Raw genomic sequence first — 23626 nt, 5'->3', positions numbered from 1 at the left:
GCTGGGACTACAGGCATGCGCCACCATGCCCGGCTAATTTTTTCTATGTATTTTTAGTTGTCCGATTAATTTCTTTCTACTTTTAGTAGAGACGGGGTCTCACTCTTGCTCAGGCTGGTTTTGAACTCCTGAGCTCAAACAATCCTCCCGCCTCGGCCTCCCAGAGTGCTAGGATTACAGGCGTGAGCCACCGCGCCCGGCCAAGGGAGAGAACTTTCATCAGCCTTAGGTTTTCTCTGCAGAGTTGGGAGGCTGCAGTCTGGCTGTACCAGTTAAAAACATTAATAAAAATAAGAGAATGCCTCGCCCCCCAAGGGAGCTCCCCTAGCGTGTGTTTCCCTGTCCTTTCTGGCACAAGGGCCACACCCTGTATATCCAGCTCCCACCATCTGACTGCATAATTCAGATGTCTCCGAATCCAAGCTAGCAACTGTCGTTTCTGCACCAGCTCGCAGGGACGGCCTTGGCCACTGAGCTGTTTCAGTTCTCAAGAGAGTCCAAAGGACCAGCATACTATTTTTGGAGGGAACAAGGGAATTGAAAAAACAGGGATAGGCTATTCTAAAGCAGAGTAACATGGTACTTCCAGTTGAAATGCTGGTTCTTACCATCCAGAAAGGCCCTCAATGCATCCAGTTGTTAATCAGACAAGACAAAGGCTTTTACTGTCTGTACATTACCAGGCTCCAGCCCTCATATTTTCCTCCGAATTTTAATGAGATCCTCCAGCTGCTATTAATGTGTCATCTGCTTGCCTCTATGATGCACTAAAAGCAACAATGTTTACACAAGGTGGCACCCAGGCCCTGGAACTGTTGGGGAAGCTGGGCCATTGTCTGCATGGGAAGCTTCTAAGGTTGGGCAGAGCGGTATTAAGTCATGGAGACTTTCACCATGCAGGCGCCACAAAGCACGTATCCTTTCTGCTCTTCCAAATTAAATACAGACGGCCACTGTTCCATTTGATTTTAAAGCTAGCCGCAGCCAGGAGATTTGAAATTAAGGCTTCCTTTCCACACCTAATGCATCTCACTGCCGGAGGAGTCTGAGAGGTGGCCACATGTGCATGTGGTTATAAGGTGGCAAATAAAGATCCGCACTAGCTTTTTCTTTCAGCCTAAGGCAGAGACTCAATCTCTGGAAACTAAAAGCAAAGCTAAAGGGGTTTCCCTTAACTGGGCGCCTCCGCCCTTCTGTGTCTCCAGTGGCTATGCCACAGGAGCAGCACGGAGGAGACACAGCTCTTAGTTTCTGAGCAACTGTAAAGGGCAGCAGCCTGGGGGGTGGGGAGAACTCCTCGGAACCGCCCTCTGCAATCAGCCTGCGATTTACGATTTCCTTGGAAGTGCTTCTGCTTTTCCTTTCTTCCTTTCTTGCTGTTTCTTCTCTTCTGTTTGTCTACAGTTACTGGGACGCAGTTCACTAAGGATTAACTGCTTGCAACTGCATTCAGCAATAAGGAACTCCAGACCTGCTCCCATTCTACACGAAAGTTAGTTACTGTATTGCCACCTATGAGAATTCATTCATTTCATTCATTCGCTGTTTCAACACTTTATCTGCACCCCCTCCCCTTGAGGGTGGGTGGGTGGGACCTGTGAATATGATGGGCTATTACCTCAATAATTATGTCATCTCACACCGCAAAGGGATTTTGCAAATATAATTAAGGTCCCTAATCCGTTGACTTTGAATGATCCTGAGTGGGCCTGACCTAATCAGGTGATGCCTTTAAAGGAGGGACTGGGACCCACCCTGAGGTCAGAGATATTCTCCTGCTGGCCTAGAAGGAAAAAGCCACCACCGGGAGTTCTGCCACCACGAGGGACTGAACTCTGCCAATAACCTCGACCGCTAGGAAGAGGACTCCAAGCTTCACATGAGAGAAGCCCCAGCAAACACCCTGATGACAGTCTGCGGAGACCCTGAGTAGAGTGCCCAGCTAGGCTGTGTCTGGACTCCTGACCCACAGAACCTGTGAGATAACTACTGTGTGTTGTTTTAAGTTACTAAGTTTGAGGCAATTTCTTACAAAGTAATGAAAAACTAATACAAATGCCAATGTGGGCGGAGCGCTGTGCTGGGATGCTGGGGACAAATAAAGAAGGCAATTCCACAGCAAGAGTATGGTAAAGGTCAAGTATAAAATTCTATGAGACCACAGAAGGGACCCTCTGATCCTGGGTGGGTGAAGTCGAGAACACCTAGAGAACTTGTATGTCTCCCCAACTTTTCAAAGGGCACCAAAGTAGACAACACTTAAATCCCAGAGCTGTAACCAACAACGGCAATGTGACCATGATGTAATAGCTTTCCTCGGTCTCAAACTATACATAGATAATCACCGTAAAGAATGCTGTCGTTTCTATTGAGTTCAGCAGCAACTGACACACTTCAGTCAGGACTCCTAGCAGTCAGATGCAAAGGCATTTAAACTGTTTCACTTGGGAATTCTAACGAGTGTTACACTGACAACCTGAAGTCTATGGGGAAAAAAAATTAGAACAAGACCTTCTCATTTAGGGCCTGGCTAAAAGGAGCACTAGTATTAAAGTATGCTGCCATTCGTGAGAACCTCGCTAAAAGTGCCTTTGAGTTTCTTGTTTCTCCAGCTCAGGCCACCGCCCTAGAGGTTACATGAACACGAGGTCCACGGCAAATGTCTAATCCATCTGGCTTTCTCCTGGTCACCAGCAAGCCTTAAGGCTGCCACTTTCTTTGGCCATAATCGGCATGTGCTTAAGGAATGCTGACTAATTCCGACGTTTGTCCAGGCAGGACCGAGGGAGGTAAATCCACTGCCAAAAATAAAAATGCATTCCAAAGTCAAATATTAGTCACTTTCAGATGATGTACTATTCTGTATCATTCCTGCCAGGGGTTTCCTCCTTTATTGCTGTTAATCATGTTCATTCCCTCTCCCTATGGACTTCTCCACCAATCTTCGCTATTTCACCAAAAGCATCAGCTCAAGGACTCAGAGGACTGCTTCACTCTCTCATTTCAGCCAAAAAGAACTTCTTACAGGGAAAATTTAAAAAGAGAGAGAGAGAGAAGAAAAAAGAAAAACATTACGTACCTAAATATAAATTGGGCAGTGGTTTCTGCATCATTCAATTCCATTTAAATCCATCCCATGACACACGTTGATCTCTGTTTTCAAGGCATTGCCCAAGGTTGAAGAAGCATTGCTGACACCTAGTCAACACAAGAAGCTGAAAAACAACAAACCCTACGCAATGCTTTGGAAACCCCTGCCTGAGGATTTTTACAAGTGGGCACGAGACGCCCCCACCACCAGCAGACGCGCGCACATACTCTCTCACGCACAGCTTTTAATTTTTTGGATTCATGCTGCAGAGCAATGTGTCCTTCAACTTGGAGACAGAATCATTTGTGTGCACGACACATGAATGAGAAAGCCCTCCCAAGCCCAATTCTACTGTCAGAGCCACAAGGTTGCAATAAGAGTTCTTTGTAAGTGAAGTATCACGAGAATGGAAAAACAAGCACCACATGTACTCACCATCAAATTGGTATTAACTGATCAACACTTATGTGCACATATGGAAGTAACATTCGTCGGGTGTCGGGGAGGTGGAGGGGGGAGGTGACCATGGGTCAATTCTCACTTAATGGGTGTGGTGCGCACTATCTGGGGTATGGGCATGCTGTAGCTCTGACTCAGGCATTGCAACGGCAATTTATGTAACCTAAACGTTTGTACCCCCGTAATATTCTGAAATTAAAAAAAAGAGTCCTGTATTTAGATAACCATACACACATCTTGTGGTTCTGTGATGCTAAGCCCTGCAGCAGGCTCTCTTCACCAATGTTTGGGGTGCATAGATGAGCTTAAACTGCACACCTAGAAAAACGACTACTCTACAGCAGGGAACATTATCCTCTGTGCTGAGGGCACCAGCCACACAGCGTCCTTTCCAGCAGTTCTCTGCTGCGATGGTCAGACTCATTAACAAAGTAGGACACGAGTGGAAAGAAGAGCAGACCCTAATGAGATTGCTACCCGTTAAAAGAAGGTGATTCTCGTCCATCAGGTGTATTTTAGCTTGAAATTTTTCGTTTATCTCCTATCCATTGGCCAAAAGAACCTGTTAGTTCAATATTCCAGGACGTACTTGTAAATATTTCCTGTAAACCTCATCCAAAGACTAAGACTGAGCTGAGTCTTTATTCTTACCATTGCCAAAAAGAATTCTGCTGTCTGAATTTATCCAGAGAAGGAAAAGATCAGGGGAAAACCAATAACCATCCATATACCAAAATGAGAAAAACACACATACACAAACTAATTCCAGACCATCAAAAGTAAACAAGTGAGTGTTTCATAATCAGTTTTAAGTTATGAGAAATAAAAATGAGGAAAAAAGCATAAACTAATTCCAGATAACCATAAGTAAACAAGTGTTTTACAATCAGTTTTAAGTTACATGGGTCAACTTTTTAAAAACCTTTTAAATCATTAAAATTTGTTTACCTCCCTTTAGAACACGCACATAAAAGTTTATATGTTTAAGAGAGGGAATAATTGAGATGGAAATGCTTTAAAAAGCAGAAGAGGAAACCCACAAATAATTATTTTAGGCCCTCAAATGGATGAAGGAAAAAAAGTGGTTCTGTTTATCAGTCAACCACCCAAAATAGTCTGGAAATGCCACTTCTTCCCTGATCCTGTATTGCGGAAGAGTCCCACCCTGTTCTCCCCTTGCATGTCACACATGACCTGCTGTCATTATAAATCTCTAGGTTTCTCCTTCACTTGACTAACTGGCAGCTCCAAAAAGCAGGCACCGTGTTTGTTCACGACTGTCTCATCTCTGACGCAGCCAGTATGGAGCCTGGCCTCCATTCATTCCGTTCATTCATCCAGCCATTTATTCATCTATTGAGCTCAGATATTCACTAAGCTCCGACCCTGGGCCAGACACTGTCTGTCCTAGGAACTAGAGATACTAGTCACAAAACAAAAGAAAAAACAAGGTCTCTCTCGGCATTTAGTGATGGAGGGGGAGAATGAGATAAAGAAGCAAACAAATATGTCAGAAACAAATAATAACAGTGAACATTTATTTCGTGTCTCTCAGATGCCAGGCACTGCTCTGTGCTCTTTGCACATTCAACTCCCAAAAGCCCTCTGAGACAGGTACTGTTATCGTTTCTATTTACAAATGAGGCAACTAGAGCACCGAGAAGTTATGGAACTTGCCCAAAGTCACTTGGCCAGGAGATGGAGGAGCAGGAACACTAACCCAGGCAATGCAGTCCCAAGCCACCAAGCACACTGCTGTCTTTATCACACGCGGTCGGAGGCAGTGGGAAGGGGCGAGCTCGTAGCAGTTTTCACATACTAGAGAATAAATATTTGTTTGATGAATGAATGAATAAACAAAATAATGCAGCACGTCTTAATTTATGAAACGTGGGTGTGAATGCAGAAACTTCAGGAAGCTTTTTAAAGTCTTTACAACGTTTTAGTGCCTTCTTTTACCCACGCCCGGGCACTACCTTCTCACTCTATCTTCTGCACCACCCTACAAGTTGGAAGATTTTGTTGAGCTTTTTGTCTTTAGTCAATATAATGAAAATATGGGCATAAATATTTTTTCAAACTATACACCTATCCATTAAGAATCACCAGTGCGAGGTAGTCATATTGCTATGCAGAATTAGCTTTTAGATCATCCTGCTCTCTCTTTCATAAATGAAATAAATTGGCACCTATTTCTCTCTCTTTCTCTCTTGCTCTCTTTCACTCATTCATTTTATCTTTCACCAAGAGCTAAGACACCACGCCATATGACAGGCTGTCATATTAAAGTTGTCAAATTAAAGTCACAGAGCTGAGAGAAGTGTTGCACTAAGTCTCAGGATGGTTCCAATAAAATGATAGACATATCTGGTCAGGGGACTATAGCTTCAGAGGACCTGCTCCTGAAGCCTGGGAAAGAGACTCAAAGCCCTCCCCTCAAAGAGCAGCAAGCTTCGAGCTGGGGGGACAGCCGGGAGAGGGAGTCCCAGGCACCGCCTGGGATTGCGGTACAAGGAGGAAGAGGAGTGCAGGGAGTGGCCTCAGCCCCATGCTGGCAGACCAAGGGAACAGAAAGACAGCTGTATCCAACAAGAGACATGTTCCCAGACTAGTGACAGAGACAGATGCATGTCCCCAGCATGGGTGAGGATTGGGAGCAGTCAGAAGACCCTTCTCCAAAAATAGCTCCCCCCTTTGTGGGCACCACAGTTCAAAACACAGCTACTACCAATCTCTCTCTCTCTCTCTCTCTCTCTCTCTCTCTCTCTCTCTCTCACACACACACACACACACACACACACACACACACATTTGTCAACCATCACAGCAACCCCATGAGATAAGCTATATTGCTTTCACTTTACAGATGAGAAATCAGAAGCTCAGAGAGGTGCATGAATGGCCCAAAGTCACCCAACTATTAAGCGATGGAACTGGAATTTGACCTTGATCTGTTGGACTCCAAGGCCATTACCTCGACAGCTGCGATGATTTTAAACCTCATGGATGGTAACAGCAAGAAAGGCATGGGAGCCAGTGAACAAAGACATCGCGATTTGAGCCCTTTGGCATTTCATCACTCTGGGAGAGCTTTCACCGTCACACGATGCTCGGAAGCGCCATAGCCCTTGGAAATGACACAGCTAGCCCACTCTGAGAAACCCAGCACACACGGCTAGCATTTCTCCAGTCACTGAGCACGAAAAGCAAAGGGTAGAAGACAGTCATTGCCCGTCTTCACTTAAAAGTCTACCCTTGAATCCCTGGCACTGTGCTAACGTGCATCACTGCAAATACCACCGACAACTGTTCTCTTGGCACACAGCGCGCTCAATAGTAACACTCTGCTGATAAAAACAAAAGTGGGGGACATATTCCAAGGCCCAGGAACTGTATCTGATGCAGATCTGTCCTTTCTTCATGCTGAGTTACTTGCACGAACAGCCAAGAGGCACAAGACCAGTGGGCAGTTAAGGGAGGGGTGTTCTGAGCACCAAAAGTCTAACATATTGTAGCATATTTTTAGAACATAAAGGAGTTTCTTTTTTGTAGGCTTGGGTTTTTTTAAAATAGTGAGTTACTTTGAAGGATGAGCTCTATCTCACCTCATCTTTGTTTTTACATTGTCTCTTCTAAAAATGCAACATTCTTTATGGGTTCTACTCGTCCCTACTACCTGATAGGCTCATACTTCTAATAGAATAAAAGGAACCTTTGATTTTTTTAAATTAACCTATAACTGATTGGAAAGTTTCACTAATATCCAGCCTTATGCTAGGCCATGCAGAGAATAAAAAAAGAAATAAAGAACGAGTTCCTCATGCACACAGTGGAGCATCTCTAGGGGCAGAAAGGTCTAGTTTAATTTTGATCTCTCCACTTACCAGCTCTGTGACTGTGAGTTAATTCTTAATATAGAGCTTCAGTTTTTTGGAGACCATAACTAATGCTTAGCACTAGGGTAAGGATCACGTGAGATAATACGTTAATCCACCTCCACTCCACGCCACAGGAAAAGCACAGTAAATGTCAGTTTCCTTTCTTTTCTGCACCCACCAAGGCATTTGTAAGGAGTTTACAAAGAGTAGTCAAACTCAGATCACACTGGCTTTGAATCCCAGTCCCTCTGCTTAGTAGCTATGTGATCTCAGGCATTTCTCTTGGAGCCTCAATTTTCCAATCTGTCAAATGGGGAGAAAATGTGTACTTACCTCCTAAGATTGTTTTGAGAATCAGAGGAAGCCACGTAAAGTGGAAAAGACAATATCTGACTCAATAAATAAAACAATTATCATTTTTATTGTTATTATTATTAAGTGGAGAGAAAAGACAGGAAATTAAAGAACAATTAAGGACTCAATCATTGTAAACTGTCTGTTATAGACCAAAAGATGGAGGTGAGTGAGGGAGAGGGAAGCTGGAGTTTGGGGCATCCCAGAGAGGTAGGAGTTGAGATTCTGAGATGGCTGATAGGGATTGGAGAACTTGGGTTTATTATTGTTGATGCTGCTGTTTCTGTTTTATTTTATTTGGCGAGTGCAATGAGAAAAGAAAAGATACAAACAAAGGCAAAGTAGAGGCACTTAACCTGAAACATATGGGGACATTTAAAAAAAAGGCAGCTGGAGCCACAGAGGCCCTTGAGGAGGGCGAGAGGAAAACCCAGTAGGATAAGCAGGGTGGCGCCACATTCCAGAGGCCCTGGGGATCTGCTGTCAGGCAGCTGAGCCGGCCTGGGTGGGCAGGCAGGAGAGAGCCACACGCAGGAGTGTGCAGGGTCACAGTTGTGATTTAGGAAGTTTGGAAATGATACGCCACGTGGTCCAGTGCTACAGGATATAAGCAGGGGAGCCAGCCAAGTGCTCGACTCTCCCCAGCAAAGGGCAGTTCTCTACACTGACAGCATGCTCAGACAACAGGGGTTCAACCCCTGACTCCTCCACTTCTGTGTGGGGATCCTGGGCAAGCTTCTTAGCATCTATGAATCTCAGTTCCTCACGTAAGGAAATTTGAGGTGAGTGATGCCTATTTTATAGGCTCAGGGGAGAAATGAGATCATGTCTGCAAAGTGTCTGGCATCCAGTAGGCGCACAACAAATGCTCTTAGGCCTTGGACTGCATTAGCTAACATCATCCCAGTGATCCTAGGAAACGTGGTACAACATGAGCTTTTTCTATCAGTAAAATAAAATGCCACTTGTTAAAAACAGAATTGGAATATCTTATGAGTAAAACTACCTAAAGAGGGTTAACAAGCTGTTTCAAAATAAGGAAAATGAAAATCAAAGAACCTGCCCACTAAAATAGAACTATCCGTCTTCTAACAGTAGGCACTAATTCAGCCATAAAGCCCCAGTTAATTCTGCTTTTTAAAACAGCTTGGCAACAGGAATCAGCAGCAAGCAGAAAGCTAAAAAGGTATTGGAAATGTTCTACTTTTTAAGTTGGATAGTGGGTACACAGGTGTATTTTTAGTCTACTTTATAAAGGTATTTAATATGAATTACCTGCAATAAAATGCACCCATATTAAGGGCAGAGTTCACTGAGTTCTGACAAATGCATACACCTGTGTTGTCACCATTACAACTAAGACACAGAACATTTCCATCCCCTCTGTGTCCCTTCCCAGGCAATCACCTCTGCACCTCCAGTCCCAGCTTTCTATCCACTTTCTGTCACTATGTCTCTTTGATTGCCATTATTTAAATCATGTCTGCATGATGCACAGACGCCTTTCTATGTATGTAATATTTCATAATTTTAGTAGGCAAAGTAATTGCTGTACTTTGCCAGCAAAAATTCATGATAAATGCAGAAGACTTCACCGAGAGGGTGTCTTGGCATGAAAGTTAAAAAGAGAAACCAGCCAAGCATAGTAATTCCTCAAAGGACAGCAGTATGGGCAGCCGACACAGATGACCAGGATAAACTGGTTCGAATCTGGACATAATCTGACACTGCATGGACATGGGCAAGTCACTTCACTTGTCCCCATTTCAATTTATTCTTAAAAGACAGTTTCTACCGTCTTCCACATCCCATATGGGTGAGGTGACCATGTAACTTATCCAAACCAGGATGTGTTAAAAGGAGGTGTCATTATTAACTAGGCCAGGGCGAGAAGTATAAACTCAGACGGTCCCCGGCAAACTTGGATTAGGATCACACTACTCATGACCATCCTCTAATAGCATCTCTTGTGATGTCCACAGAGACCTACTATGTTCTCTCAAAAAACGAAAGAGTGTTGCAGAGACTTATGCAAAGTAATATATGCCCAAAAGCTGAAGTCTTTTATCTAAGGGTGATGGGGTTTGTCCAACCCAATCTACCACGTGGTATTAAGAGATTACACATAAACTGCCCAAAGAGAGGAGGGTCGGAGACACAGAGACACAAGAGAGCGCACGCGGAAACTATGAACCCACTTGAGAAAGACCCAGGCTGCCTGATTGTGACAGCACTTAGCTGGGTGATATTGTCTTTGTCACTCACCCTCCTATGAGGCAGACATTAAGGGCTCTATCAGGGCACATTACCTCAGAACTCCCACTGTGCAAATTTCACATTAAGACAAGTCTTCATTACCATACTGATTCCAAGGACTTTGCTGTGGAGGGGAGGGAGGGGCAAAAGCAAGTCTTCACAGCTGCCAATTGAATTGCATAAAATACATCAGATTTAGGCATATTTGTACTCACACGGTTATAGCATAGCACCATTTAAAGTACTGCATAGATACAAGAAGGCATTAATTGCAAATATCTGAACAAACCATAGCTAAGTTTATGACAAGCTTATAACACTGGAATGACTACTACGACTAAAATTAACTTGGATTTATTTCTAAAGGCAAGGGAAAAACACATAATTGCCCTAAATTGCAAGCAGAGATTATCATCTGACCTCCTTGGGGGAACTGCACAAAAAGAGACCTATTTGGCTTCAATTGCACCAATTCCTTTAAATCACATTCAATTTGCATACATGCAAAAAATTCTGGGTTTCTATCCATAATCTTGTGCTACCCTATTTCGTCTATAAGATTGTAAATGCAATTAATGTGCTAAAGGATCTTTATTACAAAATAAAACATATTTTTAGAAATCAAATCAATGATCCTTATTACTTAATAAAACAGCTTTTTGGAATGTATGCACTTGTATCCCAAAAGTAATCGTCTAGAAAATAAACTTGGTCTCTCACCCAATGGCTATTTGTTCATTTCTCATGGGAGGGAATAAAATCTAGTAAAATGTCAATGGACTGTTTAATTAATTTATATATTATAAAGTTTAATGAGAAAAGTTTATACCAAAACTAAAAACCCAAATGTCTACCTACATTTTTTAGTAACAGACACCTTGAAGAATTTTTAAAACAATTGTTGTTTGCTTTAAAACACAATTCTTAGAAATGGAGCTGATACCTGACCATTATAAGCAGGTGAGGATTAGGGCTGGGACTCCCCGCCTGGTCCTCTGCGCTCATTTTCAAATTTGTGGGGGAAATCACATTAGTTGGGAGTCTGGGTCCTACTCAGGAACAGACTCCGAAATCTCTAAGCCACACCAAGGACCATCCATCAAAATGCCCTGGGCTTGATTCTCATCTGCAAAATCTCTTTCTCTGCTCTGTTCCTCGGGCTGTAAATATTCAGTGACACTGAAATAGAGGAGGTTCCTGTGCTTCTTCAACAAGAGTTCAAGTTCAAATTTGGCTCCGGCTTTACTGGCTCTACAAATGTACTCGGATGGCCTAACTGATAAATTCCCTTCTCAGTAACAGACAATTCTACCTACTTGTCGTGGTGTTTTCAGGACTGAATGAGGAAACATTCTGAAGGAGCCTGGCCCTAGATGTGATTCTGCCCTAACAGACATTATCCTCCCCCCACTTCCGCTCCCCATCAGCATCCCCAGGGCGATGCTGAACCTATCACAGCGTTCTCAATGAAATTACTTTGGATTAAAGTCCAAAATAAATGCAGGATGCCAGTTAAACAGTGAGAAAAGAAGAGATACGTTTGAATCTATGCATTTACTTCTAAAGCTCTGCCTCCTCGTAGACATTTTCTCACTTCTTAAAGAAGTGTTTGATATACATCTTCCGAGCAGTTGCCAAGAACATAAAAGGATTCACAAATTGGTTTTTTGCCAAGAGCATGAAAAGGTGGTCAATTTTTTTAAAAAAAATCTGGAAAAGCTTTTAAATCCAATCGGAACTGAGAGCAATGTTAGGCTGAGGAATGAATGGAAACAGCATAAAAACTCAACAGATGTGGTCCTGACGCAACCACTGACTAGCAGCATAACCCAAGGAAAATCATTTCAACATCCTGCCTCAGTTTCCTCACATGCAGTGCGGAATAACAAATACTGCCTATGCTACCATCCTCCCAAACTGTCAAAGAATATAAATAATACTTACACATTCTATATGTGCTCAGTAGCATTTCCTGAGACTCTTAACCATGGGCCGTGTAGGTAGCTAGTGAGAGCTGGGCTAGATCCTGAGGACAGGATGGTGAACAAACAGGTCCATCCCTGGCCTAGTACAAGGGCGGCATTAAGGTCAGCCTTGTACAAGTCCAAGGTCAGTTTACGCAGGCTGGGGGAGGAGCAGTAGCTACCAGCTACAGCAGGGGTGAGTGAGTGGGTGTTATGGGCTGAACTGTGACCCTCAAAATTCACATGAAAACACTAACACCTCGCGCCTGAGAATGTGACTATATTTAGAGATAGGGCCTTTAAAGAGGTAATTAAGGTTACATGAGGTCCTATGGGTGGGCCCTAATTCAATCTGACTGGTGTCCTTATCAGAAGAGCAAATTTGGACTCACGAAGAGAGACCAGGGATGTGTGCACACAGAGAACAGCCATGTGAAGAGGAAGCAAGAAGACCACCAGCTGCCAGCCCAGAGAGAGGCCTTAGTAGAAGCCAAACCTGCCAACACCTTGATCTTTGACTTCTAGCCTCCAGACCTACATGAAAATAAATTTCTGTCATTTAAGCCACCCAGTGTACAGTGGGCGATGCTGAGAAGTAAAAAGATGCCATGTGAGAAAAATTGGGTCAGCACCAGGAAAATGACAGCAGACCAGCAAAACGTGCACAAGCAGGGTATGGCTTCAGGGTAGATCCAAGGCAAAGGACCAAAAGTGCAAAGACCAAGAGTAGGATGTTTACCCAGCATTTTCTGTGCTAGCATAGAAGGCATATACAAAAATCAAGAAAAGTCTTATCTAGCCTAATCTCACAGGCCAACGAAGGAGGGAAAGGCTTAAACATGGGAAGTACCAAAGGGGAGGGCAATAAAACAAAATAAAACTGCCATAAGGAAATAATGCAAAGATGCCTTAAGGCTACACATGATTCAGTGCTGAGATCTGCAAGGAGAGGCTGGTAAGGAGATTTTGTTTTGAGCAGGCCTGGGGACTAATGGGAGTGAGGGCAGTAGAATCTTACAGGGCAGGGAGGCAAGAGACAAGAAGTAAATGACTTGGAAAAGCAAAATGAAGGCAATCAAGAGGAAGGGCAAGTCAGGCAGTCGGCTGATGGTGCTATCTTTGAATTGTCACTGTTGCCTGCAGAGATAAAGTGAGTTAAATCAGAGCTAAGCTGATTGAACCGGGTCAGACATACTGATGCTACTCCTCACGCTGCATGGCATAAACATCAAAAATAAGAAAGAGTAATAATAGAGGGATACATCGTGTGGCAAAGCCTTCCACACTTCACTGCAGGGGTCTGCTGTCAAAAGCAAGGCCATGTGAGAAGCCAGAAGATTAGAAAAAAATAAGATGGGGGCCTCTTTCTGCCCATTTGGTGAAAACAGTGGGCTGGACGGCTCCCGCTTCATCTCACACCCATGTTAGGTCCTCCTCCAGCACAGGGACTGAGGGGAAAAAAAGCAAACAGCAGAAGAAAGAAAAGCAAACATCTAGGAAGATCCCAAAATCAAATAACCTGCCCCTAATGACTTAAAAATATTCCGTGAGAGTTTCAGGTACAGTAAGTTGAGCTGCCTCAGCATGAACATCATATTAACACAGGAGCAATTTCTTATCAAGCAAAAAAAAATGAAGTATTTCTGTTACGCAAATCAAACATATTGTTCTCCTCTTATTTTTTATTCCCAGCCATATCCTCCTTTATGGCTAGTGAAGGAGGATATATTTGGGGAAAAACCGCGAACATATCCAGAAATCTGACTATAAAGGCATTTCCCTTCTATTGCATTGCTAGAGCAAGAAAGAGAAGCCAAATTCTCACAGTTCGTCGACTTTCTGTTCATGTAAACAATCTCACTCTATTTTTGAATTACTTTATGGGAACAGATGGTTTCCAAATGTACTATTTCTTACTACAGAATATGGAAGCAGTATCATTGAACTCTTAAATTAAAATGAAGACAAACATAGGCGTATTTCAAGCTTGAGTCTATATATATTAGTAGGCCTAGTTTTCCTACACTAAGTCTTACTTGGAATTCTGATCTTTCTTTTCTTTTTTTTTCTTTTCTTATTATCTGAAATCTCACAGCAAAATTCTGATGCAAAAAAACTTTCATGCAACAAAAGAATAGTAGCAATAACAGAAGCTAAGCTTCCCATGAGTTTTGCATAAATAAAGACATCAGCTATGTAAATATAGTTGGGTTTCATGTCTTACATCCTGAAAACTTTTATGACAGATTGTAATTTTGTAACTTGAAATAATTGCTGCAATTAACACCAAATTACGTTAATTACAACCACTGACACAATCATTGGAAAAGTTCACAAATTGCTGGAATTTCTACATCTAAACCCAGGCCAGGTTCCCCTTACATCTCTCTAAGACAGAATTCAATTTTTCCAAAAAACCAAACAAAATCTGGGAAGTAGCCTCACAAACAGGTTTTTGTGAGGTTTAAACAAAAGCTCAAGTCCTGTGGCCTGATGAACCCATAACCACCTTGAACAGCATTTCTGCCATTTAAATTTCCAAGTGTCTGGAAAAGTACATACACCTGGGGGGAGATAATTATGGGGAGATGTTAAGAGTAAGTAAACACTGCCCAGCTGAAATATAAAAAGTCTTTATACATAAGAAAAAGCGGAGGAAATATAAAAGTACAAACAAAAGAGGGAAACAACTTATGTTTAAACAAACAATGATGAAGTTGAGTAATAGGGTAGAAAAAGTCTATTTACACACCAGAAGAACAGCAAGGGCAAACGGAAATTGACTTCTGAACCGGTTGACATCAACATGGATTTCAAAAATTATCTATACCAAAGAATTACTAAACCATGGCATGGAAAATTTCAGTTCACTACCGTAACTCAAAAATAATTCTTAGTCAATAATGTAAATAAAAATTTTTAAATGATAGGGATGCTAATTTTTGGCCTAATATCATACACCCACCAAAAATCAGATAAGATGTTACAGTGACTAACGAACTATCTACGAGAATCATTTCAATGATGAAGGTCAAACCTTGGGTTGTTGCTTTATAAACTGGCACAGACCAAAAATTCCCAGAGGTTTCCTGGCCTATAATTATATGCTAGTAGTCTAGGAGCATTATTAGTATGCTCTTGCCTTTTTAACAAAGCAGCCTATAATGCAAGCGGTGAGAATAGCATGTATGTTTGTGGAGATTGTGTTTGCCATACCACAGACATGTATGTGGAAGAGCACATCTGGATATGATTCAGAACCACTGTATATATTACCTTAGTTGCTCTAAAAGCTTTTATTTAATATTAGAAGTTCTCTATACCTTGACAAGGAGGAAACTGATCAAAAGAAAAAAATAATAATAGGAAGGAAAGGATATGACTTACAGTTTATGAATGGAGGAGTATTTAGAAAACTGTGCATGTAATGAATAAAGACATTTACACGACAGTGGCTACCACAGTAAATGACAGGTACACCAGTAACCAACAAATTTTGCCTAGGCACAGTGGCTCATGCCTATAATCCTAGCACTTCGGGAGACTGAGGTGGAAGGATCACTTAAGTCCAGGAGTTTGAGACCAGCCTGGGCAATATAGTCTCTACAAAAAAATTTTTAAAAATTAGCAAGGCCTCCTGGCAGATACCTATAGTCCCAGCAACTGAGGAGACTGAGGTAGGAAGATTGCTTAAGCCCAGGAGTTTGAGGCTGCAGTGAGCTGTGATCACACCACTCCACTCCAGCCTGGGTGACAGAATGAGACCCTGTCTATAAAATAAACAAATAAATAGAAATAACTAACAAATTTAATAGTAAAAAAAAAAAAAAATTCAAAACTGGACATAGGCCAGAAGAGGTGGCTTACACCTGTAATCCTAGCACTTTAGGAGGTCGAGGAGAGAGGATTATTTAAGGCCAGGAGTTTGAGACCATAATTATGAAACAGAGTATGTTGCTGAGAACGAATTGATGTCTTTATCAAGTCTGTGTGAATTCCAATGATTAAAAAGTGTTAATATCCCAAGGATTCCATTGCTACAGGATGGAAGTGGGGTGAGGAAAATCAGCCTTCAGGAGATAAGCCTGCCCACAAACCTCAGAGAAGATTCTTTCAGTCTGTACAGACATTTGAGAGAGACAGCTCACACAGTCTAGGGCATTAGTCCCAGAGGCTGACAAATCCCAGACCTCAGCCATAGCCAAAGCCCTCAATTAAAGGGTCATAGGAGGCCTGTGCTCTGTTACCCCATTCTAAGGTGGGAGTGGGTAGGAGGATACGACCAGAAAGACAGGTTTAAATGCCCTCTCTTCTTCTTTTCTTCATAGAATCTTAGACTGTCAGGTTCTAACTCCACACCTGGGAACCATCTTTCCAACCACAGAGTGTTCACGGGTACTTCTATCTAAATCCTATCCATCCTACAAAACCTGATCCAAATCCTACCTCTGCTAGCAAAGTCTTTCCTAATCAGCTTCACCAAAGTGAACTTTTCCTCTGAATTCTGCACACAGTGTCCGTCGGTGCTACTTGACAACTCACCTCGACCTGCCTTGTGTCTCCAGTGGCTTCCTGGACCTGTTACTTAATTAGCTTCTCATGTGTTCCTGTCTTGTCTTATACTCTGCATATCTCCTACAGAACTCTCCCACATAAATGGGTATTTTTTATGCTGCACTTCTGTATTCCTGCCTGGATAAGCTCTTCATGTAGTCTTTCCTGCTTACAGCCACCTCAAAAAGATACTGGCAATGAAACACTCCACCCTTTCCTTAACTTTCAAAGAGTGTTCTGCACATTACGTCTAAGAGCTTCCTTTTTGTTTTCTAGAACCCTCTGCAATCAGCCTAAGGCAGACACTTTTTTTATTTCTCTTTTCAACCCACTTTATTTTAGTCATACAAACACCCCTTTGAATTTCTTCATCCAAACAATACTATTTAATAAATCAACACTAAAAAAAACGTTTGCTTTACTGATGTGCATATTTGTGTACTTCTTTTCATCAGGCCCCATTTTATGCTTTAGTTTATATTTATTACTAGTCATCATTTGTGCTCTTGCTACAAGCCACCTTGAGTCAATACAAAGCAGCTTGTGTATTCATAAAACAAAGATATTGTATCTATCCTATAACACTTTCGACTCAACCTGCAAAATCTATTTCTTAATTTATTTCCCTGTTGCCCTCCAATTAGAATGAAAAGCCCTAAGAAGGGATACAGAGATTCTCTTCTGGTCACTGCTGTGTCCCGGGTGCCTAGATCAGTGGCGTGCACTTAATGGAGCTCAGTAGCTACCTGTAGAACGAAAGCTGAATGAATGCATCTCCAGAAACCTTCCCAGATTCTGCACCTCTCCACCCCTTCCCTGTGCTGAATGGGGAGTATGGTCAAGAACGTGAACGCTAAAGTGAGGCCACCAGGGTTCAAATCACTGGTCCGCCATCTGGGTAGGGGTATAACCTTGAGCATATTACCTGGTTTGTCTCCATCTCAATCTCCCTATCTGCAGATAAGGGTATGACCAGGTTCCTAGTGAGGACTGAGTGAAAAAATGCAGGCAAAGCATTTGGCACACAGTGAAGTGCACCCAGCAAGTGCTAATCATGGCTCTTTTGTCCCTTTCAGTCAGTGACACCTGTGCCACGGGGGCCTGTGCGGATCAGTCTTTTCTTCCCCATCTCACTTGTTAAAAGACTAGAATCTGACAACAAAACTTTTGACTCAAATATAAGTAAATTAATAGGCTCGAAGTGAAAGCCTGAGAGTTTTTTCCCATGAATAAAGTGTACGCACTGAGTGACAGCTTAGATATCCACTCTGTTTCTGTGCTTACATCTTGGTTTTTAAGACTGTTTCAGCTCTGCATAGGTGGCTGCCAGAAAAGTGACTTTTTAGAAGACATAAACCAAATGGCCTGTATTTATACAACTTAACAATGAGAAAAAGCTTGCTATATCACTCCCTGTCTTACAAAATTTATGGAAAAGTTCACTCTACATCTTAGGTCTTAAGGATCTTCATGTGCCATTCTGATTTTAAGAGGGATTCTTAAACTAAATATGAGTCCAGGAGAAACCATTATCTTTATTATACATGTTAACTAACCATACTTTCAGTTCTACTTGAACTCTTTATGTGTAGGAAATGTCAACACTGTGCACACTGGAGGTAACTTTAACTCTTCCTTTTACTTTCTGCTCTTCCAAGTAAGAATCTGTGATCAACTAAATATTTCTTTAGAACAAAGAGAAGAATGCCTATGATTTACAGCCAGCTTTTGACCAAGGCAAAGACGTTTTGCAGAAGCAAATCTTTAATACATTTGGGTATTCAAATTCCATGTAAAATAACTGGTTACCCTGAATACTTTTCTCTCTTTATGGCATTGTCTTAAGTGTCTACACAACTTAGGTGACATCCTTCCGCTCCTCTTCGCCCAATTAATATTGTATTTTTGGATGAGGAATTAACATTATGTCTCTGAATTTTAACCTGTAGATTTTTCTGAGGGTTAAGCATGTGCAAGATAGCTCAATTAAAAAACTGCAAATCTCACAACCTAAGCTGGCCATAAACAAGCCGAGAGAGAAACAGAAACATTTGGAAGCATATACTTCAAATGGCAAGGTCTCAGCTGAAAGATGTGGTCCCTGCTCTTAAAAGCATTGGTCTTCTCAAAGAAATGCCAACACAGCAAGCCTAACTTTGGAAATAATGGTCAGCATAACTGAAGTAAAAGAACAACTTTGAAGCCCCCCTACTGAACTGTACGAACACATGTTATCGGTCATGCCAGCTCTATTTTCTGCAGTCGTATCTAACCATTCTATAGTTCATGGTAAGCTCCATGGCAGAAGGAAGTAGAATAACAGATTTTTTTTTAAGTTAATGATTCAGACAATTCTTGGAATAACTTCCACTTGAGAAGATGTAACTAAGAGGTCCTATCAAAAGAGACTCTCCAGCTGTTGACAGCCCAGCTCTGGAAATTCCCTCTTTCTTTCCCATTCCTGACTATCCCTAAATCCAAATTAAAAGTTTAATGACCCTAGAGAGCCCTTTTGTCTCCAGTGAACTCAGAACTCTATCTAAATACTCATTAGGGCTCTAAATAAATGTTTATTGATTTAAAGGGAAAAGGGGCATTGAAAACCTAGCCTCCAAAAGCCCACTGCCTGCCCCTTTGCTCACCCTCTTCTTCCTCTGTAAGAGGAAACTGGGAGATCTTGCGCTGAGAGTCAAGGCATCCAGGATCCAGGGGCCTGATACTCACTCCATGGGGCAATGACAGCCGAGAGGTCTGGGCAGTGGTTCCAAATGGGCCTCCCACCGCCCGGGGAAATGTTGGGCGCTTGCTATGATACAAACCCTCCCCCAAGGAGCTAAACCGGATGGTTGGAAACCAGGTCAGTTCTGTATAGACCCCAAGGCCAGAATCCCATTCCACCATCCTCCTCCCTGTTTATAGCTCGAGCTCCTGCAACTCGAACTCCCAAACAGAAGGCGGACGTTTCAGAAATATGTCAACACATGACATAACTTGAAAAAGTTATGCTGCTCATTGGCGCGAGTTACAACTTGCCAGCCTCACACAGGAAAACCAGCTCACTTTAATTACTTTTCTTTTAGTATGCCATGCGGTCCCTTCCGCGGCCCGGCAAAGATCGGGTTACTGAGAACCAGGTAGCCTCGGCGGCAGGAACCCAACTGCGTGGGCGGTGAGCGAAAGGCTAGGCAGGAGGGGGCCGACCGCTTCCGAAGCGGCGGCCGATTCGGGTCACTACAATCCCAGCGGCTCTTTCCTCTCACAGGCGCACGAAGAGGAAGCCTCGGCACCTCGCGGGCCGCACCAAGTTGCCCGATCGCTCGGTGATGTCGCCGCGGGGGCCTCGAGGCACCGCGCCGATGCCCTCGGTTCGGCAGGCCGAGGGCGTGCCACCTTTGTCTGGGTCTCCCCAGCAGGATGGGCGACGCCTTGGTGCACAGACGCCTAGAACTGGTTGGAGGCGCAGAAGCGGCTGTAAGCGCTCGGGTTCCCAGCCCCTGCGCGGGGCCCAGGAAGCCGACTCGTACGCCTGCAACCTCCCACTTCCACTGCGCGCCCGCAAGTCCCAGTCCCGCGGTCACTTCCCCGGCGCAGCCGCCACAGGGTGGAGAGCCGGAGACCCGCGCGCTCCCGGGCGCAGCGGCCCGGCGCACCCCTGCTTTCCCGGCACCGACCCGCCGGGCGAGGCGGGGGCCAACGTGCCCTCTGCACGGCCCGCTGCTCCCGCGCCCACGCGTGTCCCTTCCTAGGGCGAGCACGGGCCGATGGCCCCCCCAGCGACACCAGATTTCTGACTGGCCACAGCGTCGGGGAAAGCACGACAGCCAGCCACCCAGACATCCCACCCACACCCACCGCCTGCCCCTCGGCCCTCTCTCACCTGCCTGCACCGTGTCCGAGAGGTCGTGCCCGGGGGCCGCGGTCCGGGGAAATTCCTTCAATTTCCTGGCGCTGAGGTTCAACCCCCCAGAGTTGGCCGCCTCCTCCAGCGCGCGCTCCAGACCCCGGTTCAAGGGCAGGTTGAAGCCCCCGCTGCCGCCGCCGCCCGCCCCGCTGCTGGCTCCGGTTCCTCCGTGGTGCTGATGGTGGTGGTGGGGGTGGGGGTGGGGGTGATGATGTGGGTGCAGAGTAGATACCGAGAGAGCGGGGACGAAAGGTTGGGGTTCGCTTCCCGGCGTCGCCATCTTCTCCCGGGCCCCCCCACCCCGCCCCGCCGCTCCCGCGTGGGGGGGGTCACAGCTTTGCCCGGGAGGAAAGACGGCAACTCGGGCTGCGTCGCGCCCGCAGGACTCCACTCAGGGACGCCGGAAGAAGGGGAGGAGGGTGCGGCAGGCGCGTAGAATGGGGGGCGGACGGGGAGGCGGCAGTAGCAGCTCGGTCTTGAAGGTTTCCTGTCCCCGGGAAGCTAAGGACTGCGGCGGCGGCGGCGGCAGCGCGCATGTGTCTCCGCCCGCCCCTGCTCCCTCCTCTCGGCGGCTCTCCCCTCCTCCGCCGCCTGCTCTCTCCTCCTCCTTCCCCCACGCGGTCTCTCCAGCCCCGAGCCTTCCTCTGCGCCGAGCCGGGTTGGTCCCCGCCGCTTCGCTGCGACCCGCCCCGCAATCCGGGTACGCGGAGGGCTGCTCGGAGGTGACTTTCAGATAGGCGCCGCCTGTGGGTTTCCTTTTGCCGCCCAGGAGGTTTTAGGGGACAGGAGGCTTTAGGTGGTCTGAGAAAACAGCGGGAGGCAGTGGGTGGCATTTGAAATACTGAGAGGTTACGGGAAGGAGAGAGTTATTTCGAGTTGTCTTAATTCTGCGAATTATTCTTGATGTTTGACCCAGAATTCCCCAAGAGGCAGTTATTCACTATGGGGTCGGCCCAAAAGATGCTCTCTGGCCTTTGGGCGCTTACAATGAACCAGGCACTGATCTAGGTAGTCTGCGTAAATGATTAATCCAGGAACACCACGAGTGGAAAAAATTGTCTGCCCCAGTCTACAGAGGAAGTTAAGAAACCTATCTAAGGTCACCCCTGCAGTCAGAGGCTTGAGGAAACGAGCCTGGGGGTCCAGCAGGAAAACAATACAACCCTTGGCGTAGGGGAGCCCGTCTTTACAGTGGTAACGCGGTAGTGTGATGGCCTAGGCAACAGGCTGGAACTTGTGATTTCATGGGCTCAGCACTTAAGGATGGCATGATCTGCGTGCCGTGCATGGACTGCACACATAGTCGCCCTTGATTCCTACCGGATTCTTGGCTGAGAGCAAAGCATTGTCATCGGCTCAGAGGAGACAAGCGCCACCTGCTGGCATCCTGCCCCCACAAACCTCCACTCTCCAACGCCTTTCCAATCTGTCTCCCTGGTCTTTAAAAACCAGGCTTCGAAAATTCATAATAATATTAATAATAAATGAAAATATATTTACATCACCCAAAAATTAACCTATCGTCCCCTTTCCTCACTAATCCGTCCCCAAAAGTCGAATGAGAAACAGAAAGAAACTCCGAAAAAAAATTCTAATTGAAAAGCTTCTGCTGAAACCAGATGGTGGTCAGTGTGAAGGATGGGATTGAGCACATCTTCTGGCTGACTGCAAATTTAGTTCAGACCAAGAATTGTTGTGATGCATCATATAGAGCATATTAAAAAAAAAAAGACCACCAATTCCTTTTTAGAAAAAATAATGGACTGAATATAAGTTTACAGCTTGCTTTTTAACAAATGATCAGTCCCTATGTAAAACTGACTGAGTCAATGTAGTTCGTTTACCCTTACTGAATTACTAGATTACTAAAGTGTAAACTCCATGAGATAGGGACCTACACGTCTTTACAACTGTCTCCCCGTATCCCAGCAGCTAGGGGAGTATTTTGTATATAATGAGTGTACAATGAATGTTAGTAATTAAGTACGTATTGCCTAATAGGCCATGTGTTCAGCAGGTTGCCACTTGAAGTTTCAAATGATTTCCCTGAATGAAAGAGTTTTTTTTTAAAACAGGGGCAAGTACTTGACACTTGAAATTAATCTTGATTATTTCTAAATATCCAAGAAACTTGACAAGCCATTTCCTTTTGCTCTTTTGCTTCTTCACTCCTTCTTCAACACGATGGACATCTCTCTTTTGTTTAATACCCTGTTTACCTCTTCTAAAAGCAGTACACTTTTCCTGGATATCAAGGGCAAGGATCAGGCACTTTTTTTTTAATCCATCACCTAGAAGATTCAATAAATAATGTTGTCTGGCTGAGATATTTGTATGTTTAATGCAACTAATAACATCAACATGAATTCCTCTGAAGATAATAAATCATACTACTTTGGAAATGTTTCAGGGATTTTTCTAGTGTTCCAAAACACAAATCCGTGAACCAGTTGGTTAGTGACAAAGTGAACCTGATGAAAGGAGAAAAATTCGGACAATGTCTAGTTTTTCATGTATCTGAATATATTCAATTTCAAGGATTGTAACAGTAAGACTGTGCCTTTCCCATTTTTTCTAGTGGGAAGAAAATCCAAAACAATGATAATAATAAATTGTAATTTTTTTAGTATCTTCTTTTTAAAAGTAGTTTACTAAAGTCAGTTACCAATTATTTTAATGTTATTTTTCTGTGAAATCAAAAAGGCTGGGAACTACTGTACCTTCTTAGGCTCTTGGTTTTCTTAAAAGGGAGTCATTCATACATAACTCCAGTTACCTGCCTTTGAGCGTTTTCTCAAGCTGTGCTCACACTGACTGTAATTGAATGTCATGCCTACCAATCTTTGTGACAGTGTTGGTTTGTTTGGGTCTCCACCCCCACCTCCTTTCTATTTTCTAGGCATTCTCATTTTAGAATTTATCATAAGTCTAAAAAAAAAAATGATGTTGCCTGCCTTTATGTTTTAAAATATTTCACAGCCAATTATTGTCCAGACTCAGTCTTTTTACTCTCTTTCCCAAACCCCCCAACGAAAAAAACCTCAATCCCTCGTAAGGGTTCATCCTTCCTTCTCATGGAGCAAAGAAGCTACTACCCTGTAGTCGAGCCCTGCCCTGCCTTTTTTTCCCCTGGTCTCTCCCAAACCAAGGAGACTTTATTTAAGTCCTC

General features: G+C 44.0%; 1 protein-coding gene across 1 annotated transcript in view; it reads right to left on the bottom strand.

Moving 5' to 3' along the window:
• Window positions 1-20908, bottom strand: part of LRCH1 (leucine-rich repeats and calponin homology (CH) domain containing 1) — a 185257-nt gene extending 164349 nt beyond the window's left edge. The window contains exon 1 of the mRNA XM_012648354.1: window positions 20434-20908. Coding sequence (XP_012503808.1) covers window positions 20434-20737 — 304 coding nt within the window. The 5' untranslated portion in view covers window positions 20738-20908. The remainder of the gene's footprint in view (window positions 1-20433) is intronic.
• Window positions 20909-23626: the final 2718 nt, after the last annotated feature.

This window comes from Propithecus coquereli, unplaced genomic scaffold (genome assembly GCF_000956105.1).
Source record: "Propithecus coquereli isolate 6110/MARCELLA unplaced genomic scaffold, Pcoq_1.0 Scaffold11, whole genome shotgun sequence".
Lineage (NCBI taxonomy): Eukaryota > Metazoa > Chordata > Mammalia > Primates > Indriidae > Propithecus > Propithecus coquereli.
Note: the sequence above shows the minus strand (reverse complement) of the source record. Positions and strands in the feature narration are given on the sequence as shown.